Raw genomic sequence first — 22,894 nt, 5'->3', positions numbered from 1 at the left:
TCCTTTCTCGTGTGTAATGAATTCTTGTACAGCCAGATGTCCTCATTTTACAAAATTCTCAGCGTAACAATGTAGCTTGTACAGTCTGCGAATTTCGTTACATTCAAATGCATCTGCCTGCACGCTGTCACAATATGTTGCCTTGCTTGATGCAGCATCAGTAACACTTTGTCAGGAAAGTGTTGAGGTGTCAGCTGTGAATTTAAAGGGACACTGAGGACAGTTTCAGCTATTATTCTTTGTAAAAGTTGATTCTACGACTCTTTATGGCTATAGTGAAGTCTGCCTGTCAGCAAAAAAAAAATGCATTTACTGCCCACAAAATTGGGTCTAAAAATTCTCCTTTCAATTGAAGACCGAGAAGGACTCCATGATCACCGTCTTAAGGTGAATGGTGTAGTCTAGCCTCAGCTATTTGCACCATGAACTGTCTTGACGCGGCACAGCTCGCTCACGAAATGAACTGTTGATGGCAATGCCTATTTTTCATTTTTTGACCCTCCTAGCATATATAGAGCTCTGTTTTCTGTGGAAGTAATCTTTCGATACTGGCCAACTTCAATTTTTCCCAGTGTCCTTTAACCGCGTTTTAAAGAATGACTCGTGGCGTTATGTTCGTGGTCTCAAGACACTTGAGATGAAAAGGGAATAGTAGCTCATAAATATGTGTTTCTTGCAAATGGCAGCCACCGAGCTGTAAGGTGCTTGCACTCAGTTTGTTTGCACACGTGTCTTCCTGTAGTCGGTGGCAGCCAAGAGCAAGTCAAAGGACAAAAGCTACCAGTCGTATGGCAAGCTTGGGGAGCTCCGCAAAGAACTGAAGGAACGGGAGCGGAGGGCCATTGGCCGAATTCTCTCCAACGCGGATGTGGTGCTGTCGACACTCACCACAGCTTCGGATGACGGCCCTTTGAAGAACCTCCCCGAAAGCCACTTTGAGGTGGCCGTCATTGACGAGTGTTCTCAGGCAAGCGGTTGCTTCATGATTGCTTCACTCAGTGACATGCTGGCAACCAGCAGTAGCATGCAGTTGCTTGTAACCATTCATGTTCTTTGCCAATTTAGACTGAAAGGTTGATGAACTTGCCTCAAAATAACTTCATGTTGCACCTGAAGTAAAGGAATTGAAGGGACAGAAATTTCACTAAGATGCATAGAATCGCGAGTTTTGTATTTTTAGTAAACTGCTCCTGTTTTCCAACAGCTGTTTCCACAGATTCATTTATCAAAGCCTTGTTCATGAAGCTGGGAAATGATGTCAGTGGGTGCTGTGCCTATCTTTATACATGTTCATTTGTACCAGTTTATCGTTACCTTGTTTCGTTATTTGGCACTCGGGCCCTTGCTCACAGTAGTCGGTTATTTTTCACGCAGCCAGGAGACTGTATAATTCACAACTGCAAGGTCATAGTAAGCCTTGTTACTAAGTCTGCAACAAACCAAGGCCAGTGTTGAACACACTATCATCAGAATCCTTGAAGCTTAAGTCTGCTGGGATGCTAGTGAGCAGATAACTGGCTTTGGATACATAGCTTAGGAAGGAACCAGCTGGTTTCTGTTTCTTGTGCTACATGCTGAACCAGAATGTTGTGCGGCGAATTTTGATTATTGCTGCTGAAACTAGCTGCTGATTACATTCATACAGCATCTGCAAGGTGAAGTAAACTTCACCATGCCTTCACACATTTTCTGACTCCATGCGTCTCTGCTGTTCCAGGCCCTGGAAGTTGCGTGTTGGATGGCACTCCTTCGAGCACCCAAGTGCATCCTTGCTGGAGATCACCACCAGCTGCCTCCCACCATTGTCTCCGAAGCGTACGAAAGCTTTCTGTTGGTTTGCATCGATCGTGGTTGTGGTGTAGGCAGAAAGAATGGCTAGGAATGAAGACCTTGCACTAGAATAGATTGCCACTCGTGCTGGTGGGTGGATTCCAGTTCAGTTCACATCTTTTTCTATGGAAAAGAATTCACCCTGGAGGTATTCAAGGGTTAAAGGCTGTTAAGAACAGCTTGAAATGTACATGAACTGTATCAAAGCCTATAGCACAAGAATATTTACTTCACCATGCTCCCATAGCAAAAGCTGTGTCAGCGATGCTTGTTCCTGTGCCGCCCATGGAGGTAGTAGTAGTGCACAGTGTAGCAGGCATGCCTGTACACGAACACTTTCAGTTCTGACACTGTGTTGGCACCACCAGTGCCTAGTCGGGGGACGACCACCTACTAGTATGCCATGCAGGCCACTGCACATGTCAAAATGGACATTGTATATGCACTCCCTACTTATGAACAAATGAATACATTGATTAAGAGGGGGAATAATTTTGATAGTTATCAATTTGTTAGTTTATACATTTTTATCCACCCACTAATAGATAATTAATTTTATTGAATTATGTTGGTCAAATGTTCAGGGGAATCTCCTAAGGGGGAGCAGATTTGTAATAAGGGAATAATTACTCATTGCCATCCCCCCAAGCGCAGCCATACGGCTGCAAAGGAAAGCTATACAGCTTCCATGGAAACTACGTAGTTAAAGAAAAATTCGTTCTGGTCCGAGGTTTGAACCTGGGACCACCGTTTCTCCGGAGCATTCGCTTTACCAGCTGAGTTAACCGGGACGGCAAGCTTATGGTAGGGCGAGAGCGAATTCGTCAGTAATTCGAAGTGGAAACAGTGTTGGTCAAATGTTAAGGGGAATCCCCCAAGATGGGGTAAATTTGCAAAAAGGGAGCAGTTACTCATTGGCCCAAGTTTTTCTTTAGCTTTCCTTTGTAGCCGTATGGCTGCGCTTGGGTGGATGCCAATGAGTAATTACTCCCTTATATATTGAATTGTGTATGTGATTTAATAAAGGAAATATATCAGTATTTCACTCCAGGCGTTAAACTCCCCAGGGTGGCAGTCAGGGCCACGGAAGATAGGAGAAGATAGGGGATGAAACCATTTCTGGCCACCAGATGTCACCAGGGGTCACTGGTCTAGTGGCACATGCCAGTCAAACTGTACTTGACAGCTGATTTTTTTTTCCCGAATGTTCTATGCCATGGTGGCATCCTTTGCATTCCAAGAGTCATGTGCGTGTTTGAGGGGTCCTTTGCAACGGCAATTCTCTTTTGCATGGGTCTTATTTGTTCTCAAATGAAAGTGTTGCCCAGCAAAAAGCAGCAACAGCAATATTCCATTATCAAATGCAAATTTCTCAAATATAAACATGTATTTTATGACCGAACCAACATCAGCAGAGGCACAGAATGCTGCACAGTCGTATTTTACCTAGGAAAAAAATTGCATGGCGTCCTCAGTGTCTTCAGCTCTTTCAGAGTCCGCTCGTCATTTTGATGGAAAACTAACAATTTTTTACCTTAATAATGCGCACAGACCTCAATAAAGCCGTTTGGTTAATTTCCTAGTGCAAAGCAGCAATGATTAATTTATACACGCCTGTGCAAAATTTCATACAAAAGTTTTATGACAGATTGAAATTTTAGCAATTGAAATACGAGGATTTTGTCAAATAAACATCCGAGGGATTGCGGCATAACCCTCAGTTTCGAAAATTCACACGAAACTATGGACAATAATAAGAATAATTTAAAAAAAATTGCTCGTGGCAAAAGTTGTGTGCGTGAAAATTTCGGAGTGTATGCGGCACCAATCTTTGCTATGGTTTGTGTATATGATTTGTAACTGTGTATATAGTTTGCAATTATACAGCCTTAAGAGGACATCGTACATTGTTGACGTGTGTTTGGCAACAAAATACACGTTCAGTGCTAAGGAAAGTAGGCTTAAAAACTGTTCTGCCACTTGATGCAAATTCGTGATGTTGGCGCCAAAAACAATGTTGAAATCACTGTTTGGAAGTGAACAGCTCTGAACCTAGGCCCCAGGATCCGCACCCAAAAAACTGTGTCAACATATCACAGTGTAATTGTGGAAATGGCCAGGGGTGCATGCATTTCATGCAGTTCATTTTCTAGCTTACAAAAGGCCCATTCTCAGTGAAAGTGGCACCTTTGTCATTACAAAACAGTAATCTGATGATACAAGCAAGCTTCACTTCATCCTAAATGTTCCTTCAAGCAGCACAGTACAGAGTTCAGAATTATTTCATGCACATGGTGTGAGTTGCACCCTGAGCCACCATCTCTGCATGTATCCTGTCTGGTGCAGTGCAGCCAAGGGAGGCCTGGAAGTGACACTGATGGAGCGGACGCTGAAGCGACACGGCGAGGCTGTCATGCGGATGCTGGTGATGCAGTACCGCATGCACCAGCTCATCATGCAGTGGTCATCAGAGCGCCTCTATGGTGGCAGGCTGGTGGCACATGCCTCGGTGGCAGCACACCTGCTCAGGTGAGTGGTGGCAAGAAGGTGGCACCACTTTTGTATGGCATTAATGCTATGGAAATTGCATGCTTCACTACCTCAACCTGACCTGTGGTCCCTGTCTTGGTGTTCTGGAAGGAGGCAACAATAAACAGACTCACATTATGACTGAATTAGGCTTTGTTCCGTACCTGCTTTGTCATGCTGTCAACATCCTTTTTAGGTGCAAAATCTGCTTATCATTATTCTCAAAGGATGTACCTTGGACGAATTCTTGAACCTGTAGGTCAGAGTACATAGCAGTGTGCTGTGGGCAATGTGCAGAGAATACATCTACATTTTCTGGGTAGTTTCTCCGTTCAGTACAGGTGAGAAATTGAGGGAAAAAACATTCATGCTTTTATATTTATGACAGAATAGCCTTCAAGTTGGTATAAGTCTGTGGTGATCAAGTCATTAGCTTTGTTTTACCGCATTAATGATAAAGTTCTCTTTTGATGGAAACCCATTCTCTGTGTGTGTGTGTGTGTGTGTGTGTGTGTGTGTGTGCGTGTGTGTGCGTGCGCGCGTGTGTGTGCGTGTGTGCGTGCGCGCGTGCGTGTGTGTGTGCGTGAGAGAGAGAGAGAGTTCCCTCGCCCTTCCACCCACACACTTCCAACTTCAGGAGGTCTCCACTCGCCACGTACCCATCAGAAGTGCACATAGCAGCATAATGGAAAAAGCGACTCCAACATCAAATTCAGAGATGCAATGGGAAGGCGCTCAACGTAAAATTGAAATGTACAACCAATACTGCTAAAACAGATTTGTTGCACAGCATTGTGTAATCACCTCTGCATTTTTTGTTCGTTTCATGTTAGTTATGGTGATCAAGCCAACGTTATGCGTATGAACAATGCATATGCATCATGCTAGTTTCCTTTGTGCATGTGAGAGAGAGAGAAAATAAGGTTATGAGTGCCTGCACCTTTAATGCAAAAGTTTCTCGCCCAGTGCAGTAGATGTTTACTGTTTTGTTTCTTGCGGGTGCATTTGAGATCTGTGAGCTCAAGCCAAGGGGAGCAGCTAATTATTTCGAACAATTGATAATATCTTGAGATCAGGGAAAATTAATTAAAAAAACTTACTATTGGAAAGGCTCATTTGCTTGGTGCTTAAACAAATGTCTGCTTGGGCTCTAAACTCCAGAGAAACAGTGCTTCAGCATAGGGTGCAACTTGGAATGTGCAGATGCGATTCAGGGTCGGTTGTGTTTTTCTTTTTCTGATGTTGAAAAAAAATCTGAACAACACCAGGGATCTTCCCGGTGTGGAGGACAACGAGGACACTGCCCTGCCCTTGCTGCTCATCGACACAGCGGGCTGCGGGATGGTCGAACTGGACACACCAGATGATGAGTCGAAAGGAAATGAAGGTATGCTGCGAAATTTTGCTTTTGGTTAGTGGTGGAAGAGCAGGTCAGGGGGAGGCTGCTGCTCTGACTGTTCTCCCGCTGTAAACGTGCAAAAAAATCGACACTGTTGAATCTTACTGATACTGCGGGAAGTTAGCAGAGTGCCAGGTGGTCGGATGAGATTAGTAAGAAGTTTGGAGGGATAGGTGACTGCATATGGTGCAGGGCAGGCCTGTTTGGGTACGAATGGGAGAAGCCTTGTACTGCAATGGATGCAGTTAGGCTGGTGATATGATCATAACGGTATGTTTTAGAGGTGGTTGAAGCAATGGAAGCTTTTATTCTTTTTCTACTGCGTTTGCCATAGCTCTTGGCACTGCTAGCTTGGTTGTGCAGTCAGTGAACTTGTGGCTTGCATAAAATTGAAACAATTTGTGCATAATAGGTCATGTTGGAAGGTGATAAGTGCTCAGTAGAACGTTAGGTGCATAATATCTTTTTCTGAAAAAGCAATTTACACCTTGGACAGTTCCCATGTCTCCTTGCAAGACAAACGCATATGCCTATGCAAATATTAGATATTATTTGATAACTTTTGAATATTCGGCTGAATAAGAAAGTATTCTGTATTCGATCTGATCTGAATGTTGTGATTTGAAATCTTGAAGTATTTGCCTCAAGTTTATAAAGTTTCTGGAACGCCTGCTTTATGCGGTTTCAGCTCAGCGTGCCTCTTCCGGGATAGTGCCGCGGTGCATACTCAGCCAAGCCTCAAATCTAGAAACACACCCTAGGCATACGTGCCGCGTGCCTGCCCACTTGCTTGTATACCGGAGCTGGTCTGCACATGCGCATGGCAGCACACACGAGCAGCTGTGAGCATGGCTCCCAGATCTGTACCTGTGAAGTGTCTGTGCTGGAACAACCACAGTGGCGTGCACTAATGTTGGCGGACATCAAAAAATGGGTGAATCACGTGAACTAATAAAGCGATTGGCTAAATTCTAATGGTTACCCCTTTAACTATTTCTGTTAGGGGCCAGCTTGCAATTGGAGATTTGTAACTATTGCTGTTAGGCACCTGCTTGCAATTGGAGATTTGTAACTGGTCATTAGTAATAGCCATATCAGTTTTTAGAATTCTGAAAACATGATTACCTTCGCCGCTGTGGCTTAAATAATTTGAGCCATTTCTCACGCCATTCGGAAACCACATGCCTGCAGGAGGGTGCAAAGCAACGTCAGTCAAATCGCGGCACTCCGTGATGCATGTACCACGTGGAAATCTCGGCCCCACCTGTGCTATGGTGTTCCCAACTCCTCGTCACTTCGCTGCACCAACATGGGTGGGTCAGAGTGGCCAGATATTGTCGCACTGTATATGCATCACAGAGTGATGCGAATTGATTTACGTCACTTTGCGCCCTCCCGCTGTTGGGGCATTCAAATGGCATGAAAAATGACCCAAATTAGTTGGGCCACAACGGCGAGGACAATCGCAATTTTTGAAATTCCAAAAACTGATATGGTTATTACTAACTGCCAGCTACAAATCCCTAATTGCAATTGAGCACCTATCTATAATAGTTGAAAAGGTAGCTATCAAAATTTAGTTATTAACTGTACTAGTTTACATCATTCGCCTGTTTTTGACGTCTGTCAACACTGGTTTTGCCATGCCGCAAAAACTTCTCTTTAACTCAAAAACCCCATTTTAAACATCAGTTGTGGGCTTCCTTGAACCATGTGTTATATTTTTGCTCATTGATGGTGAACTTGTTTTAACAGTAAAGTGTGCTGAAACTTGTGCAAACAAAACTCGCTTGGAGTGCACATACTAGCCAGGTCCCGGCCGTCACAGCTGCACTTCGATGGGTGCAAAATGCAAAAATGTTTAACAGCTCAGACGGCATGAAAAATTAATCAAGAGTCCTCTGCTGCGGAGACTATTTCATCCCCACCTTCATTCCTTCCCTCTATTCACACTTCAGGTGTCCACTTTCAGTGAGACCGTTACTGTGCCTTTCTTTTTCTGACAACCACCTTAGTGAGACCACCACATGTGCTGTTGGCATACATTGAAATTCAAATGAGTAAAACTAAATTACAGCACGTTATATATAAGTTATTGCCTGGTTCTCTGGAGTGCCATCAACAGGGATCCATTGAATATTGTCCACTAAGCACGACTCTTTGGGTCAAGACACAAATCTTGCCACTTGCCCCACGAACGAATGTAGAAATGCAAAATAGTGTGCTTTTTGAAATTCTCATGTTTTCATGTAGTATCTCAAGAATGGTTCTTATGTAGAAAGACAAGTCTGCATCAAATCCTTTGTGCAGACATGTCTTGTAACGGTACTAGTCATTATAGGTTGGTGAAAACCCATGACGGGGCACCATGGTTTCCATATATTCTTAATTAGGAAAACCTGCTACAAACTCGTTATTTGATGTTCTTGCTCTTCCAGGAGAAGCCGACCTTGTGGCCATTCATGTCGAGCGCCTGATTTCGAGCGGCGTCTCAGCCTCTGACATTGCTGTGATTTCACCTTACAACTTGCAGGTTAGCAGCTAGAATATATCGGTCTAACAAGTCTTTTGTTTTCGTTCACACTGCATGGTAACTTGCTGTGTAGGCCTGTATATACGTGCTTCAATGTTAGTCGTCTTACTGATCTTGTTCAAATTTGTACAGTAGGTATACGGGAGCCTGCTTCCCTGCCTTGACAAGCTTAAAAGGTCCCTTTGCGTGTGCCCTTTGTGTGCCCTGTCACTTGGGCAATTTCAGTGTCACTTTCGATAGTTGACCATTGCCTCTAGTGTCATTCTAGCAATGTCACTCGGCAGCCTTTAGTGATATTCGCTGTGATACACATTTGCCTTGAAGTGAGAGAGGCAAGCTGAAATCATCGTCATCTTGACTATGCCCACTGCAGGACAAAAGCCCTCTCCAAATAGCCCTGACCTGTGCCAGCTTCGGCCACCTTATCCCTGCAAACTTCTTTGTCTCACCCGCCCACCTATCTCCCTTTAGTCGAACTGAACCGATTTCACTCTGTCCTCGATCTTAGCCTCCATGCTTGCACTCCAGGAATGAGTGCCAATGCAGCTGAAAATGAGGGTGTTGTGATCATAGCAAGCAACATCGAATTTGGCTGCTAGAAAGCAGTTTCTATGTCCGCAGTCTAGCACAGCAACACGTTGCACTGTTTTCTTTGAAAAGATTCCGGATGTGTTCCACGCTTGTCTCTGCTTGCAATGTTTTATTGTAACAGTAAAATTGTAGAAAATGCTTTTAGTATTTGTCAAGAAAAGCCCTGTGAGAGTCCTTCACTAATTGAGAAATAATTCTTACTGGATAGTTTGTTTCTGCTGTTAAAAATATTTAGCACATAAGGTTAAGTTTGGCGGCAGTCATCAACATCAATTCTGCTGACGCTTTTCTTCTCTTTGTAGCACTGTGCCATCAAAATGACACCTCAAAAGGTTAAGTGCACTCTCCGAAAGTGACACTAAATTTCCATGTGTGACAAACACCTTTATTATTTGCAGGTTAATGTGGAGTCAGGCCGTGCTTTACATTTACATTATGTGTAGGGATTGTATTTTTACAGAATGTTTTGAGCTTATGAACTGACTTCTCAGGTGCATTGGCATAGTTGGCTCTGCTTATATGTGAGAATGGCTATGGAAGCCGTGCTATGGAACATTGAGCTAAGCCATATGTGGTGGTGTTGTTGATGAGTGTGGGACTGATAATGATTGTGATGCATTTTGGAAGGGCAGAACATGGCCCATTGTGAAAGAATACATGTGGAAGATGCTCTCTTTAGACATGTGAACAAGGCATGCGTGGATACGAGAAATATGAAATGAAATGTCTTCCGAGCATTCAAGCAAGTAATATATACTTGTCAAATGTGGGTGAAAAGCACTGCGCAGGTTCCGCTCGCACTCCAGGCAGGACTGCCATTGTGTCCGTTGTGCTCTCCATGTGGCGTTTACAGTGGTTTACACCGTAATGTTATGCGCTGCCCAGAAAACAGTGCAAAGAGGCATCCTGCTTGCTTCTCTCATGACGGCAGGGGTGCCACAGCGTCCTCTGCCAGACATTGTTTACCTGTGTGGAAACTGGACCATTGTTGGGGAGGCTTTCCCGCTTTATTCCAGAATTCCTTCAGGGCACTGAACTCATTTTTGCATTGTGATAGTAGCAACTGCCGGCTCTAGTGGGTGCTTGTATGTGTTGTGACACGAGACCTGCAGGGTCACAGAACAGTGGCACAAACTCTCGTATTTAACTGCAATAATAGTGTCGTTATGGGTGGAGCAACTGCTGTCAGAATTTATCGTGATGTTAGCCCTGCCTGTAGCTTACAACCTCCTCAACCTTATCACTGAAAAGCATACCTTTTTCGTTCTCTAAGTAATTTTCCTCTCTATGAGTGCTGACCATGAAATTTTCTCACCTTCTGTATACATTATTGTATTTACTTGATTCTAATACACCTTCAATTGTAGAGAGCGCCCGTTTTTCATTGTTGGAAAATCAAAAGTGCAATGCCTTCGATTGTAGCATCCACCAGACTTGTGTGCTTTGTTAAAGAAAAGAATGCTCTTCTCACTTGGAGCAGCCAACCTTTATTGCAATCACTCTAATGTTATAATAAAGTAAATCGAGCCACCGCCTCAATCGCCTTTCTGGTGGATGCCTATTCAACTCCAGCCGCCACGGTGGCTCAGTGGTTATAGTGCTCGGGTGTTGGCCCGAAAGACGCGCGTTCGATCCCAGCCGCGGCGGTCACATTTCGATGGAAGCGAAATGCTAGAAGCCCATGTATTGTGCGATGTCAGTGCACGTTAAGGAACCCAGGCGGTTGAAATTTCCGGAGCCCTTCACTATGGCATCTCTCATAGCCTGAGTCGCTTTGGGACGTTGAACCGTCATAAGCCATAAACCAGCCTATTGAACTTCGGAACGAAAATCCACTGCTTTTCATAAAGTCTGTAATCCAGTACCTGCTGGCTTTGAACTCCGTCGGGCTTAGGCATTTCTGCCTCGGCATCTGCACAGCCTTAATTTATAAGACTTTTGTAGTCACAGCTAGTCCTATGGTCTGCTCACTCTTCTGCACAAAGTTGGCACCCTATTCTTCTGTTTCTGAAAATTGGCTCTTATTCGGGCCGTTGAAACCTTCCTGAGTTGACTGGCTGGTGAAAAGACTCTCTTTGCTTCCTTCATTTACGCAGAAAGGTTTCAAGAACACCAAACGCATGTGAGGCCACCCGATTGCAACTTGCTTCCGCACACAAGATCGTCTTTTTTTTCGACCCGGCATTTTAGTGGACTCGTCACATCTTCACAACTGACGCTTCCATGTTTGCTCAAGTCCAACATTGACTGATTATCAGTATTCATGCCTTCAGTAGGCAATGTCGATGTGCAGGAGAAAAATACTAAAGGTTCTTTCCTGTATTTCCGGTACCTGTGATCTTTGTGCATGTGTGATCTCTGTGTAAGGTGGGGTCACCAAAGGCCAAATGCGTGGCAAAGGAATTTCTTGGATGTTGCGGCGACTGCGCTTCTGGTTTTGAAACGCTATATAGTTGAATACAAGTCAAGAAAAAAAAGTGGCTCTTCCCCATCAAAGGACTCCCTTCCAGCCAATGACATTGGCCAATTCTCATGAATCTGCTAGCATGAATAGCATGACAATGCAGGGAGCAGCATGACAGTACAGGGGGGGGGCTATCTCCTTTCATCTAGCAGGTTCATGAGAATTGGCCGACGCCATTGTGTGGGAGGGAGTCTTTTGACGAGGAAAAAGCCATTTTTTTTTTACTTGTATCCAACTGTAGTGCTGTGCACTCCTTGGTTTGTGCGCCCGATTTGCGCTTAACATGCATTAATCTGTCAAATGCATTTCAGGTGGAGCTCATTCGCCTGCGCCTATCTTCTCGGCATCCTGGCTTAGAGGTGCGCTCAGTCGACGGCTTCCAGGGCCGTGAAAAGGAAGCTGTCGTCATGTCGTTTGTGCGCTCCAATGACACAGGTCAGCTTTGGTCGCCTCCTTTAAAGTCTGGTGGTGTTTCTTTCTCATTTCTCAACATTCCATAGCGTGTCAGAATGCATGAGCACCATTACAACATGCCCTGGGCAGGGCCTGTGCTTTTGCACCACCCAGAGATGCTTGTGTGGTGCTAGTGGTGCTTGGCCCATCATGTGCCTTATGTTGGAGGTGCGGGGTTCAATTCCGCAGTGCCACCAGGTTCCCACTGGTTTGCCAGTGGCTATACAAGCGTTTCCCTGGCCTGGTCCTCAGTTTTCTCTGGGGTTGAAATGCTTGAAAAAAAATGGGTCTTGACCCTACCTTGGCCAGTTGATAAAAACATGTTAGTCGTGATGCTGTTTGGCCGAACTGCCATTGCACAGTTGAAATCAGATTGTTGTCAGCCATAAAGTGTGTAGGCGCGTTCATATTTTTTAAAAATCTTTTTCTTGGAAATGTGCTCGTGAAACTAGACACCCTCCTCTCATGCATAAGGAGGTAGGCCAGTCATGGCATTCTGTGCAGTTTGAGAGAATACAAGTAAATCTGACAAAAGTGTTGGGGGGAAGGGAATGAGAAATAAGACTAGGAGGAAAGGGCAAAGGTAGGCTTCATGGCTCCTTTAATTTTGCTTGTACAGTTCAACAGTATTTCTAATGGGGTGTTGTTAAGAACAAAATAAAACCACGCATTGCTATGAGAAGTAAGTTGAGTCGATTGCAGGGGTACATACAGTCAGATGCCTAGTTTAATAGATTTATTTATTTATTTATTGGAAATACCTGCAGCGCCTGAAGGCATTATTGCAGGGGGGATGAGGATACATAACAGAAGAATAGGCCAGAAAAAAAAGAGGAAGAAAAAAAAAGCAATACAACAAGGCATGACACAGCAAGTACAAAATGAATGAAATATGAAACAACAAAAAAACATGACGAAAAAAAGCCAACTGACCAAATGATGCTGGACCAACAAGAACGAAGACCGCGTGATTAAAAAAGCCAAAAGAAAGCCACCTGCGAACTCATACATCGGACAGCAACGCGCGGAACATAGACTCGGAACGGCACTCAACAATTTCATGGGGCAGGCGATTCCAGTCATGAATGCTAGATGGGAAAAATGCGTTTTGATAAGTGTTAGTTTTGCATTTAATTTCTCTAATCTTCCACCCATGGTCAAGTCTGTTTGACCGGAAATGCGGTGGAAGCAAATAATTTTCTTTATCTATTTTTATTTTTCGGTGAAAGATTCTGTACAGCATTTCTAACCGGGAGTTGGTACGGCGTTTCCGTAACAGCTCCCATCCCAGCGTTAGTTTAATGTTAGTAACACTGCTGTTAAAATCATAATTACTTGAGACAAACCGAGCGGAAAAGTTCTGAATACACTCAAGCATGTCTGTTAAATTTAAAGTAGGGGGGTGCCAAACAACACAAGCATACTCCAATATTGGCCGAATATAGGTGAAATATAGAAGCTCTTTAACTTTTAGTGGTGCCATTTTAAAATTTTTTAGAAAATTTAGCATGCCATAAGCTTTAGCAGAAACGTGCTCGACGTGCTCATTCCAGGTGAGATTAGACGAAAAGTAAACGCCGAGGTATTTATAGTGAGTAACTCTAGAAAGTCGAGTAGAATCTAGTTTGTATTCAGCCAAGAAAGGGTGATGCTTGCGCGTGAAAGAAATAAACTGACATTTTATTGGGTTCAGAAACATCTGCCACTTCAAACACCATTGCTGTATGCGGTCCAAGTTGCACTGCAAATGACAAGAATCTGAAGAACTGTTAATAACATGGTAGATAACACAATCGTCAGCATATAAATGTATTTTACAGGCCATATATTTAGAAATGTCATTAATATAAACTAGAAACAGCAGAGGTCCTAAAACAGACCCCTGCGGTACCCCCGAAGATACAGGAACATAATCAGACTGGGACCCATTAATCAATACACGTTGTTTGCGTCCCTGCAGGTAACATTGAAGCCAGTTTAGAAGGGAAGTTGGAATCTTGATCAAAGATAATTTATACAGTAGCAAATCATGAGGTACCAAATCAAACGCTTTCTTGAAATCTAAAAAAATGCAATCCGTTTGTAGACCCTTGTCAAATGATGAAAAAATATCATGGCTAAATTCTAAGAGCTGCGTCGTACACGAATAACCTGATCTGAAACCATGCTGAGCTTGAGTGAAAAATTCATTTTGTTCCAAATGCTTCATCAACGCGCTATATATTATGTGTTCAAGCGTTTCTGACTATTGGCTAAACACTGCAGGCATTGAGGGCCAATTTACGAATTATGCTGTGGTTTAAGCAATTGCCTTCTTGCACATTTAGAAATGTGCCAGAATCTCAAGTAAATAAAACTTTTTCTTCGTATCGAGGTTGTGATACGTTCACAGTCAATTGACACAGGCAGATCTGAAACTACATACTTTGCATAGAAGGGTTCAATTCAGTTACAGACGTTCCTGGATATATCGAACTCAAAAAAGATTGCGAAATACTTCGATGTATCGACTTTTTGATAGGTAAAAATTGGCAACAGGTAAGTATGTCTATAACCTAGAAGGAAGACTGCAGTGCACCTGTGCTAGCATTGTGCTTCTTGCAGTACACTGCTCTCTAGGTGCCGATAAGACTAGCCTGCTTCGCATTGAAGCCGCAGATCGCGGTGGTTTGGAAGTAGTGACTGCCTATCACATGTAGGGTTTGAATGGGGGATTAACACGTCTTCCCCGCTTGTGCACGACTGAACGTTCAAACCGCCGTCCCCACCCTGTGTTATTGAGCGCACGATGGCCACGGTGGGCTGTGCTCTGTGGGAAAAAAAGAAATCAACACTGGATGATGCACAATGGCCTTCACTGTTGCAAGAACAGTGACGCCGGCTAGCAAGAAGTAACCTAAGGACTCAAAGCCGTCCGACTCACTAGCAAGGTTACGGCCGAGTGTTCACCTACTGTAGGGCAGCGGACACGCTGCAAGGCCAGATGGCACGAGCTCACAGGAAACATTCCTGCAAGGCCTCGCCCAGCTGGTGGTGAGCAGAGCCAGCATCGAAACGTCCTTTCGCGATGTCTTCCAGAGCCCTAAGCTGCTCGATCTGTTTTTCTTCACGTCTACAACAGTCACACTGTCTGTTGGTGACAGTGTTGCTATGATGCCCTTGACAAGATAACTAGGGAGGGCGCCACATTGCGAAGAACCAAAACTAAGGGGATGGAGCGGGGGCCGAGTTCCCACTCACAAGAGGTCTAATCCTCTTACCAGTACGCACTAAATTGAATAATCTGAGTAATCTCATATTAAAATTGAGGTAGGGTTGCCTTCTGCCATGCCTGCAGTAAGGAAGCAAATGGATTCATCTTTAAGCAGCGCGAAACACAGGACGAGTGGAAGAAACATGATAAGACACGAGCACTATGTCGTCTCGTTTTTCTTCCACTTGTCCTGTGTTTCGCACTGCTTAAAGATGAATCCATTCCAACTTGCCCAGTTTTCTGTTCTCGTTAAGCGAATGAAGCATGCCAGGTGAGGCCCATCGCTTGGCTTCAGTCAGGTTGACTTCACCAGTTGGCAAGGTGTGCACCGAGTGCCGCCTTTACCGCATGGCAGCAGTGTTCCATGGAAAGCGAGGGCAAGAGACCAAAGGCTGCCCACAAGCACACCCCACGTTCACCAAGTTACGCATTTTTAAAGCTCTAATGCTGCTAACAGTACACAAGGCCGCGCAGCTGACACGGCTGTACGCACAAAAAGGGATCGCGAGAGCCACTAGAAGCGCCACTTTTAGGGGCATCGCACACTTTTTGATATATGGAATGTTCCGGTGAACGGAAGTTTGATAAATGTGAAAAATAGTTCTATACTTTTGCGCGGGATTTTCAAAGGGGTGTTCTTACTGTTCGATATAAGCAGTAATTCGATATATCCAGGATCGACTAGGTATATTTTGCGTTCTGTACTCCATCATATATTGTAAAAATTGCAGATCGCTAATTGTTCACGCGGGGTCTCTGTGGGTGCATAGGAAATTGAATTCATATTACTAGTGCTTAGCGTAGCTGACAGATTTTGAACATAAGAAATATGAACAGCTAGTTAAGTGGGGGCACAAGAAGGAGAAGAAAAAATAAAGTGTTTGAGATTTAATGGCTCAAAGAGATACATGGGCTGTGAGGCACGGCACATTGGAGAGCTGCGGATTAATTTTGACCACCTGGGGTTCTTTAACGTGTGATGGAGAGATTTATTTCGCCTCCACCGAAATGCAGGCGCCGCAGCCAAGGTCAGTCTCATGACCTTGAGATCAGCAGCTGAGCGCCAAAGCCACTGAGCCACGGTGGCGAGTGATTGTGAGTTAGTGCACAAGACGTTTCTGTGTCTAAACAGAGTAGAAATTGATCATTTTTTATTGTGTTTTGAAGGAAAGTAGGCAAAGGAAAACAAATGTGTGCAAGTGTAGCTTGGAACGATAGTCGTTATGTTTATCGGTATGTCGCACACACACCTGAGTTACCGCAGCTTCTTATTTGTTCGCGCTGCAACTCAGCTTTCAGAGTGGCCGGCACTTCTGCTTTCAGCCGCAAAAATTTTTAGGCCTTATGCACAGAGGAAAAAAAATTATGGTCAATAAACCCGAAATAGGTGCATTAGCACTGCTGTGGCCGTTGTTTTGCATTGTTTTATTGTCCACCTGTGCCACCTAGGTCAGACCTTGTGGGTCAGACCTTGTGACGTCATCACAACCTTCCAGGTGTGTGTGTGTGCTTGGAGAAGGGGGTTGCCCACAACCTAGTGATCAGCCTGCCATAAAGCAGGCTTCATACAAACAGACAAGCAAACGCACAATGACTAAATGCAGGTAATGGCTACTGTAAGTGCTAGGGCACTAAAACGAAGCCATTTAGGCATGCTTCGTTGATTAGTGCTGACTTTTCACCACCTTGTGTGGAAGCCATTGAGAGCACACTCACGATGCTGAGAATTAAGGCTGCACCTGCATTGAGAAATTTCTGTCTGGGAGGCCAGCATTAGTACCTTATTCAAGTTGTGCACACAGACCTGAGTATGTTACCACTTTCCAGGTACTGTTGGCTTTCTCGCTGAGGACAGGAGGATCAACGTGGCCGTCACAAGGGCTCGGCGGCACTTGGCTGTGGTGTGCGACAGTGCAACCATGTCACGCCATGACTTTCTCAAGTCACTTGTTGACTACATCAGCGAAGAAGGGGAGGTGCGCAGTGCACGGGAATACTCAGCTGGTGAGTAAGAGTTTTAAAACTGAAAGGAGTTCCCTTCTCCTTTTTAATGCAATAGCACTAGGGGTCCTGTTCAGCGCAAAACCCGGCTTCATCATCATCGGCGGCGGCGGCGGCTTGAGTGAAAAATTTCCCGAGTGATTCACAGGCCTTACCTTGTAACGTCTCACAACCTGCCCACCACGGCAGGTGGCGAGCTGCCCCCCGGATTGGGAGCAAACTGCCCAACGTGGCAGGTGGCAGTTAAATTAATGATTGGTCACAAGAGGTTGCTCGGAAAGAGCAGTCTGGATCTCACAAGCCACATCTGCTGTGGCAGTGGCACATCACGTAACCACTGCACCACTGTGCCAGGGAATGATATGAGGACTCCCGAGGTTCTATGAATGTAAAGTAGAGAATGACCAATTCCACATAGATGGGCATCATCTCATTAACGCTATTCCTTCATACTCTTAAGGTGGAGCTTAAATGTCACCTCCAGTTAATTTTTATTTCTTGTGAAGCATGAAAAGCATCTCTCTTAGTTAAAGGCACATGGAGGACATATTAATGTTTTCCTGTGTCAATAAGTTAATCCGTTGTGATGGAAAAGAAGCAACTTTTACAGAAAACAAAGCTTTACAAGCCTATTGTACGCATTTTTATTTGTGTGGAACTTAGCTGTGAGGAAAACCTTGCCAGCTTGGTTTTTCAGGTAAGTCGGTTCGAATTCATGCCCAAATTATTAAGGAATCAAAGAAAAGTAACATTACCTGCATATTATACTAGCTGATGTACTCACCTCCAAAAGCCAACATCAAAAATTTGTTAGCACCGCAAAAATATGAAAAATCAGTATTTAGCAAATTCACAGTGATGGGCATTTGGTCCATTTGCAGCCAGTTCAAGTTGTGTGAAAAACCAACTCGGAGGACCCAAACTAACTCAGAAAACAATTTGTTATCCAACAAATGTATTTCCATTTTTCCCGCAAAAGTTGTCAGAAAATGACAGTTGAGGAGAGGAGTTTGTTAAATGCCGACTGGAAGTTGCGTATTCGTGCCCCATTTTTCTTCGTACAGCTTGCTCACAGTGACACCAAACATTTTGATGAAAGCACCGGCTACTGAGAGCAGTACCGTATTCACTCGAATCTAAACTGGCCCCACAAAATCGCAAAGCCAAGAAAAAAAAAGAAGGCATTCTCTATGGCAGGCCAGCCGCTTAAAGGACTGCCCAAAGAGGGGCGATTCATTTACTGCGACATGTGAGTGATCATGTCGAGCGCACTACAGTGTTCATTCACTGTTGTCAGTGAATTCTTAAATCATCTTTCTCATATGCACCGCAGTGCTTTGGCGTCGATGTCATCAAACTCCATAACTTAGACCTCCACAGCATGATGAATGTGTGATAGTGGTTCTGAAAATGTTTTCCTTTTTGTTGCGCAGCTTGGCAGGTGCTCGCTTTTGTCATCTTCAACCACGTAGATGCGTTTCAACCAGGCTGCTCTCTCGCTGCCCTTGAGGATTCAGTTCGTTGTCTGCTGGTAAAGTGATATTCAGCTTAGTTAAAAACAATTGTGTAGTGACAGCGCTTGGTTCTGAGCCATCACATTGTGGAAAAAAGTGCCCTTGCAACCAGTGCCCCATTGAAAGGTGGTGGAGTAACGACACTGGCTGAGGCGCAGTGCGCATTGAAGTGCGTTGGCTAAAGTAGATACGGTAATGGTTAAACGGCATGTGGCGAATTCGCGACACTGGGCGGTTACAAGGCTAAAGAAGAGTGTTTGTATTAAAAAAATAGCTCTGTCAGGACTATGGCTGGACTCCATCCAACTATTGCTAACTGTGTCAAGACTAAATACTGAAGCAACTCTCATGATGTGAGGACTACTCCGTTTTAATGCAAATCGTTAAGGGCATATATGTCAAAGTCAAAGTCAAATTTATTTTTCTCCGAGAGGAAGAAAGGGGGCAACGGAAAAAACCTGCACATGCGCAGCTTGACGAAGCCCGGCCCCCTTGGGTACAGTTCAGCAGCAATTCAAGAAAAATAAACAAAGGACGCTCAATGACAAGCATTGTACAAGATATATACATATGGACGACAATGTCAGGGTTTTATACGTGAGATGCAAAAAGTAAGCGGCTGACATAATACAATGCACGTGGTACAGGGCGTAGTTTAAGCCAATGGCTGTTTTGCAGTTGCAGACTGCTGCGACCTTAATGCTTCTTTCTTTTGCATTTTTTTACCACAGATCTGGAATTGTGTTCATCGACACTGAGGCCGTCTAGTATCCGACTGAAGGAGGCAAAGAAACCAGCCAGCAAGTCCAAGAAGAAGCCGTGCCAGGAATCGGCCCAGAGGAGTCAGGACGCCGCCAAGCTGAAGCAGTCTGCCAAACATCAGAGTGGCACTCATCACTCTAAAAAACCAGAAGAGTGAGTTTCAATGCCTACACGTGGCCACTGCATTGGACGCGATTTACACCGTACTGCTTGTGGCTTATGAATGACTGCAAACATGCTTCGTTGTGACAGGGGAGCAAGCGTGCAGTCGCCTTGGGAAGCGCTGGTCACAAAGTTTGCAGAGTCTGCGGACAAGCAGCGGTCACTTCCGGCTTCGTTGACTGCCTTCGAAAGACGCACAGTCCACGAGGTGGGCTGTTCTTTCGTGTTGTCCGTGCTCTAGGCTTCTGTTCTTGCTCTTAATCTGCCTGACCTCTGCTGTTGTGAGACAGCCCAGAAGTGGGAGCCTTGTTCACTTTGTGAGGAGTGATTGTAGCTGAGGCAAGCGGACCTCTGTGCCCCCTGGCATCTTGCACAGGATGCAGGGAATAGTGCTTGTGCTTCGAACACTACACCACTCATGTTAATGAAAGTTTGATATACTTTCATTAAAGTATGATATCAGGTCATGATACCATAAGTGAGATGTCAGGTCATGCAAGAGCATATCTAGACGGTTTGCACTGACATCAAAGTGCCGCCATGTCGTTAGGCTAGAAGTACAGCAGAAATATGCGCACCTGCCTAAACCTGTTGTCGCCACCTGTACCGTGAAAGCTTGATTAAGGGGGGACCCTGGTCTTTGAAAGCGTTTTTTTATTCATGAAGTCACAATTACACAATCTTCAGGGAATATGTATTTTTGCATGCTGATTCTAAATATGTCATTTAGTTTCGCATGGAAGAACTCCTTGTGCATTTATGCAATCTGTTAAGTAACTTTTTGGAGAGAGCTTTTAAGAAAGTTCACTGCAGGGAACTTGCTGAAATGTTTGCCGTTGGTTTTTCTTGCAATAGGGAGTGAAATAAGGGTAACATTATCATCCTGTCTGCCGTAGCAGTTGAGTTATGGGGTTTTGAAGTTGCCGCTTCAGAAATGGGAAGAAAAGCTGGTATTCCGGTTTCTTGAGTGGCAACTTAAAAACCTGGTAGCTCAAGTTCTATGATAGACAGGATGATAAGTTTACCCTTATTGCACTCCTTGATGTCAAGACAAACTAGTGGCATAGATTTCAGCAAGTTCCCTGCAGCGACCTTTCTTAAAAGCTCTCTCCAAAAGATTGTTTAACATATTGCATAAGTGCACAAGCACATGTTTTAAATGAACTTAAGCTACATGTTTGGAATCAGCATGCAAAAATACATGTTTCCTGAAGATTGCATAATTGTGACTTTATTAATAAAAGTTTTTTGAAGACCAGGGTACCCCCAAAGCTGAGTGTGGTGCTTTATCATGGCACTGGTTGGTGAACTGGTAGTGAGAAAAGCGTATCTTTGTAAAACTTTGGAAGAAAGGAAAAAAAGGTTTTCAAGAATCCCTCAAGAGTGCCAGCAGTCACCTGCACAGTTGTCTCAATCTTTATCTTTCTTTTTTGTGAGGCAGCTCTACTTTCGTCACCCAGGACATATGCCAAATTTTTGCTGAAGTCTTGCCACAACATTCATGCTTTTGAAAAAAAAAAACTGCAACTGTGCTTGAGGTGTGGAATGTGCTGAATTGCACGTAACATTCAAGGCTACCCACAGTACACCATTTCTCTTGTCAAGATGGAAGAACGTCTGCATGTATAAGCCCATACGCTTGTACTCTTGTGGTGATGCAGAAGTTTGTCTTACCCCAGTGTGTTCAAGTTTAATGGCTTGCCTTAATATTTTTTTATGCGTTGTGGCTGTGGGAAGCTAAGCAACGGTCTCCAAACTCCACAGCTTATCGAAAAATTCTGATTGATATAATTTGCATCAAAGGATGTTCACTGTACTCCTGCGTCTGTGTCGGCCCACCTGTCTGTTTGCTATCTCAGCCCATTAACTTCGAAAAGTTGTGGTTACAGCCTGGGCTCAGCAGCTGTGTTCTCTCTTTCAGCTTGCTGAAAAACTTGGCCTGATACACATCAGTGAAGGTGACGGAGCCGAACGCCACATCGTGCTGAGAAAGCGCGCTGACCAACCACCGAAGTCCGACCTGCCTTCTTGCAGCAAAGAGAAGAGATCTGGCAAAGGAACGTCAGAAGAAGCGTCAGGTGGAACAGAAGCCTCCCACTCCAAAGCCGAAGCTACTAATACAGACAAGCCGAATAAAGACGAGCCAACTGTTGACGAACCGACTGCTCCATCACTGTGCTTTAAGTCACAGGAGGCCAAAAACAAACCGCAAAGAAAAAAGAAGCAGCCAGAAATAAAGCCGAGAGCAGCCAGGGACGGCAACGAAGACAAAGACGAAGACTTTGACGAGCTCATTGCCAAGGTGATGGCATCAGACAGGACGTGTGGATTCGAGAGGTGCAACGAAAAGCTGCACACTGCACTGGCTGGCATAGGCGGGCCGTGCCCTTTATGCAAGCGGGGATTTTGTTTCAAGCACGCCTTGCCGGAAGTGCACGGCTGTGGGGAGGAAGCTCGCACACAGGCTCGAATAGCTTGGCACCGCTCGAAAGGTGGCACTGTGGCACCCAGCCATATCAAGCCTGAGAAGAGGGCGCAGGTCCAGAGAGCATTAGACAAGCGGCTTGCCCAGATGGCCGAATCTCGAAAGCGGCAGGAAAAAAAGTAATGTTTGTGTGGAGCCTTCGCCCATGTACAGTGTTCTTGGTAATGTCATCTGTAAAATAAAGCGACTGGTCTGTTGAATCTTGTGACACCTCCTCGAAATTGTCTTTGCTTTGGCGCCTCGTGTGTCATCATTGCATGCAATGGGGTTCTTTAATGTGCATCGACATTGCACAGCACATGGGCGCCTTTTGCGTTTCACGTCAGTAGAAATGTGGCTGCCATGACCAGGATACTTCACTTGTAATTCGAGTCAGTTTATCAGGGGAAGCATTTCATGCAGGCTGTCTTTGTGTCAAAAAATTAGCAGTGGCTTAGCTCTGCTATGCCCAGTATATGTAGCAAAAGGAGCCATTAACTGATGTCAGCCTGTGAGTCTGTCAGTCATGCCGAACAGCTTGGGCAACGACTTCAGGGTCCGTCGAGTTCATTTCCCAATGCATATGTTGCTGCCGCAACGAGCAAGGCTTCTCTTCTTCCATGGCCTGCAATTGACGGCCGAACGCATCGCCTCCCATATCCATTCAACCCCACGCACATGCACAGTAAGGCGCATAGCTAGTCGTGGCATCAGCGCGCAGCGGGGGCGAGTCGGCGGCGGTCGCGGCGCACCTGTGGCGAAACTCACGCTTGCACAGTAGGAGCAGATGGCCAAGACAGGCGAAATAGCTCCGGCTAGCGTAATGCAGGTGTCACTACAAAAGTATGACTGGGCATTATTTTGGACTCTGACGTCTTGTCTGTGATGCGTGTTCAGATCAGAATGGGTGTACTACTGGCAGCAAGCTTGGATGGTTTA

At 44.8% G+C, this 22,894-nt stretch overlaps 1 protein-coding gene across 1 annotated transcript in view; it reads left to right on the top strand.

Annotated features, from left to right (window-relative positions):
- LOC144110581 (DNA-binding protein SMUBP-2-like) overlaps nucleotides 1–22,186 on the top strand; it is a 30,637-nt gene extending 8,451 nt beyond the window's left edge. Inside the window, exons 8-17 of the mRNA XM_077643598.1 lie at nucleotides 743–967; nucleotides 1,718–1,815; nucleotides 4,177–4,359; nucleotides 5,628–5,746; nucleotides 8,197–8,291; nucleotides 11,658–11,781; nucleotides 16,880–17,056; nucleotides 19,299–19,482; nucleotides 19,582–19,699; nucleotides 21,413–22,186. Of these exons, the coding sequence (XP_077499724.1) occupies nucleotides 743–967; nucleotides 1,718–1,815; nucleotides 4,177–4,359; nucleotides 5,628–5,746; nucleotides 8,197–8,291; nucleotides 11,658–11,781; nucleotides 16,880–17,056; nucleotides 19,299–19,482; nucleotides 19,582–19,699; nucleotides 21,413–22,099 (2,010 nt within the window). The 3' untranslated portion in view covers nucleotides 22,100–22,186. The remainder of the gene's footprint in view (nucleotides 1–742; nucleotides 968–1,717; nucleotides 1,816–4,176; nucleotides 4,360–5,627; nucleotides 5,747–8,196; nucleotides 8,292–11,657; nucleotides 11,782–16,879; nucleotides 17,057–19,298; nucleotides 19,483–19,581; nucleotides 19,700–21,412) is intronic.
- The last annotated feature ends 708 nt before the right edge of the window (nucleotides 22,187–22,894 follow it).

This window comes from Amblyomma americanum, chromosome 11, assembly GCF_052857255.1.
Source record: "Amblyomma americanum isolate KBUSLIRL-KWMA chromosome 11, ASM5285725v1, whole genome shotgun sequence".
NCBI classification, from domain to species: Eukaryota; Metazoa; Arthropoda; class Arachnida; order Ixodida; family Ixodidae; genus Amblyomma; species Amblyomma americanum.
The sequence above is the reverse complement of the archived record's forward strand: the minus strand, read 5'-3'. Positions and strand labels throughout refer to the sequence as shown.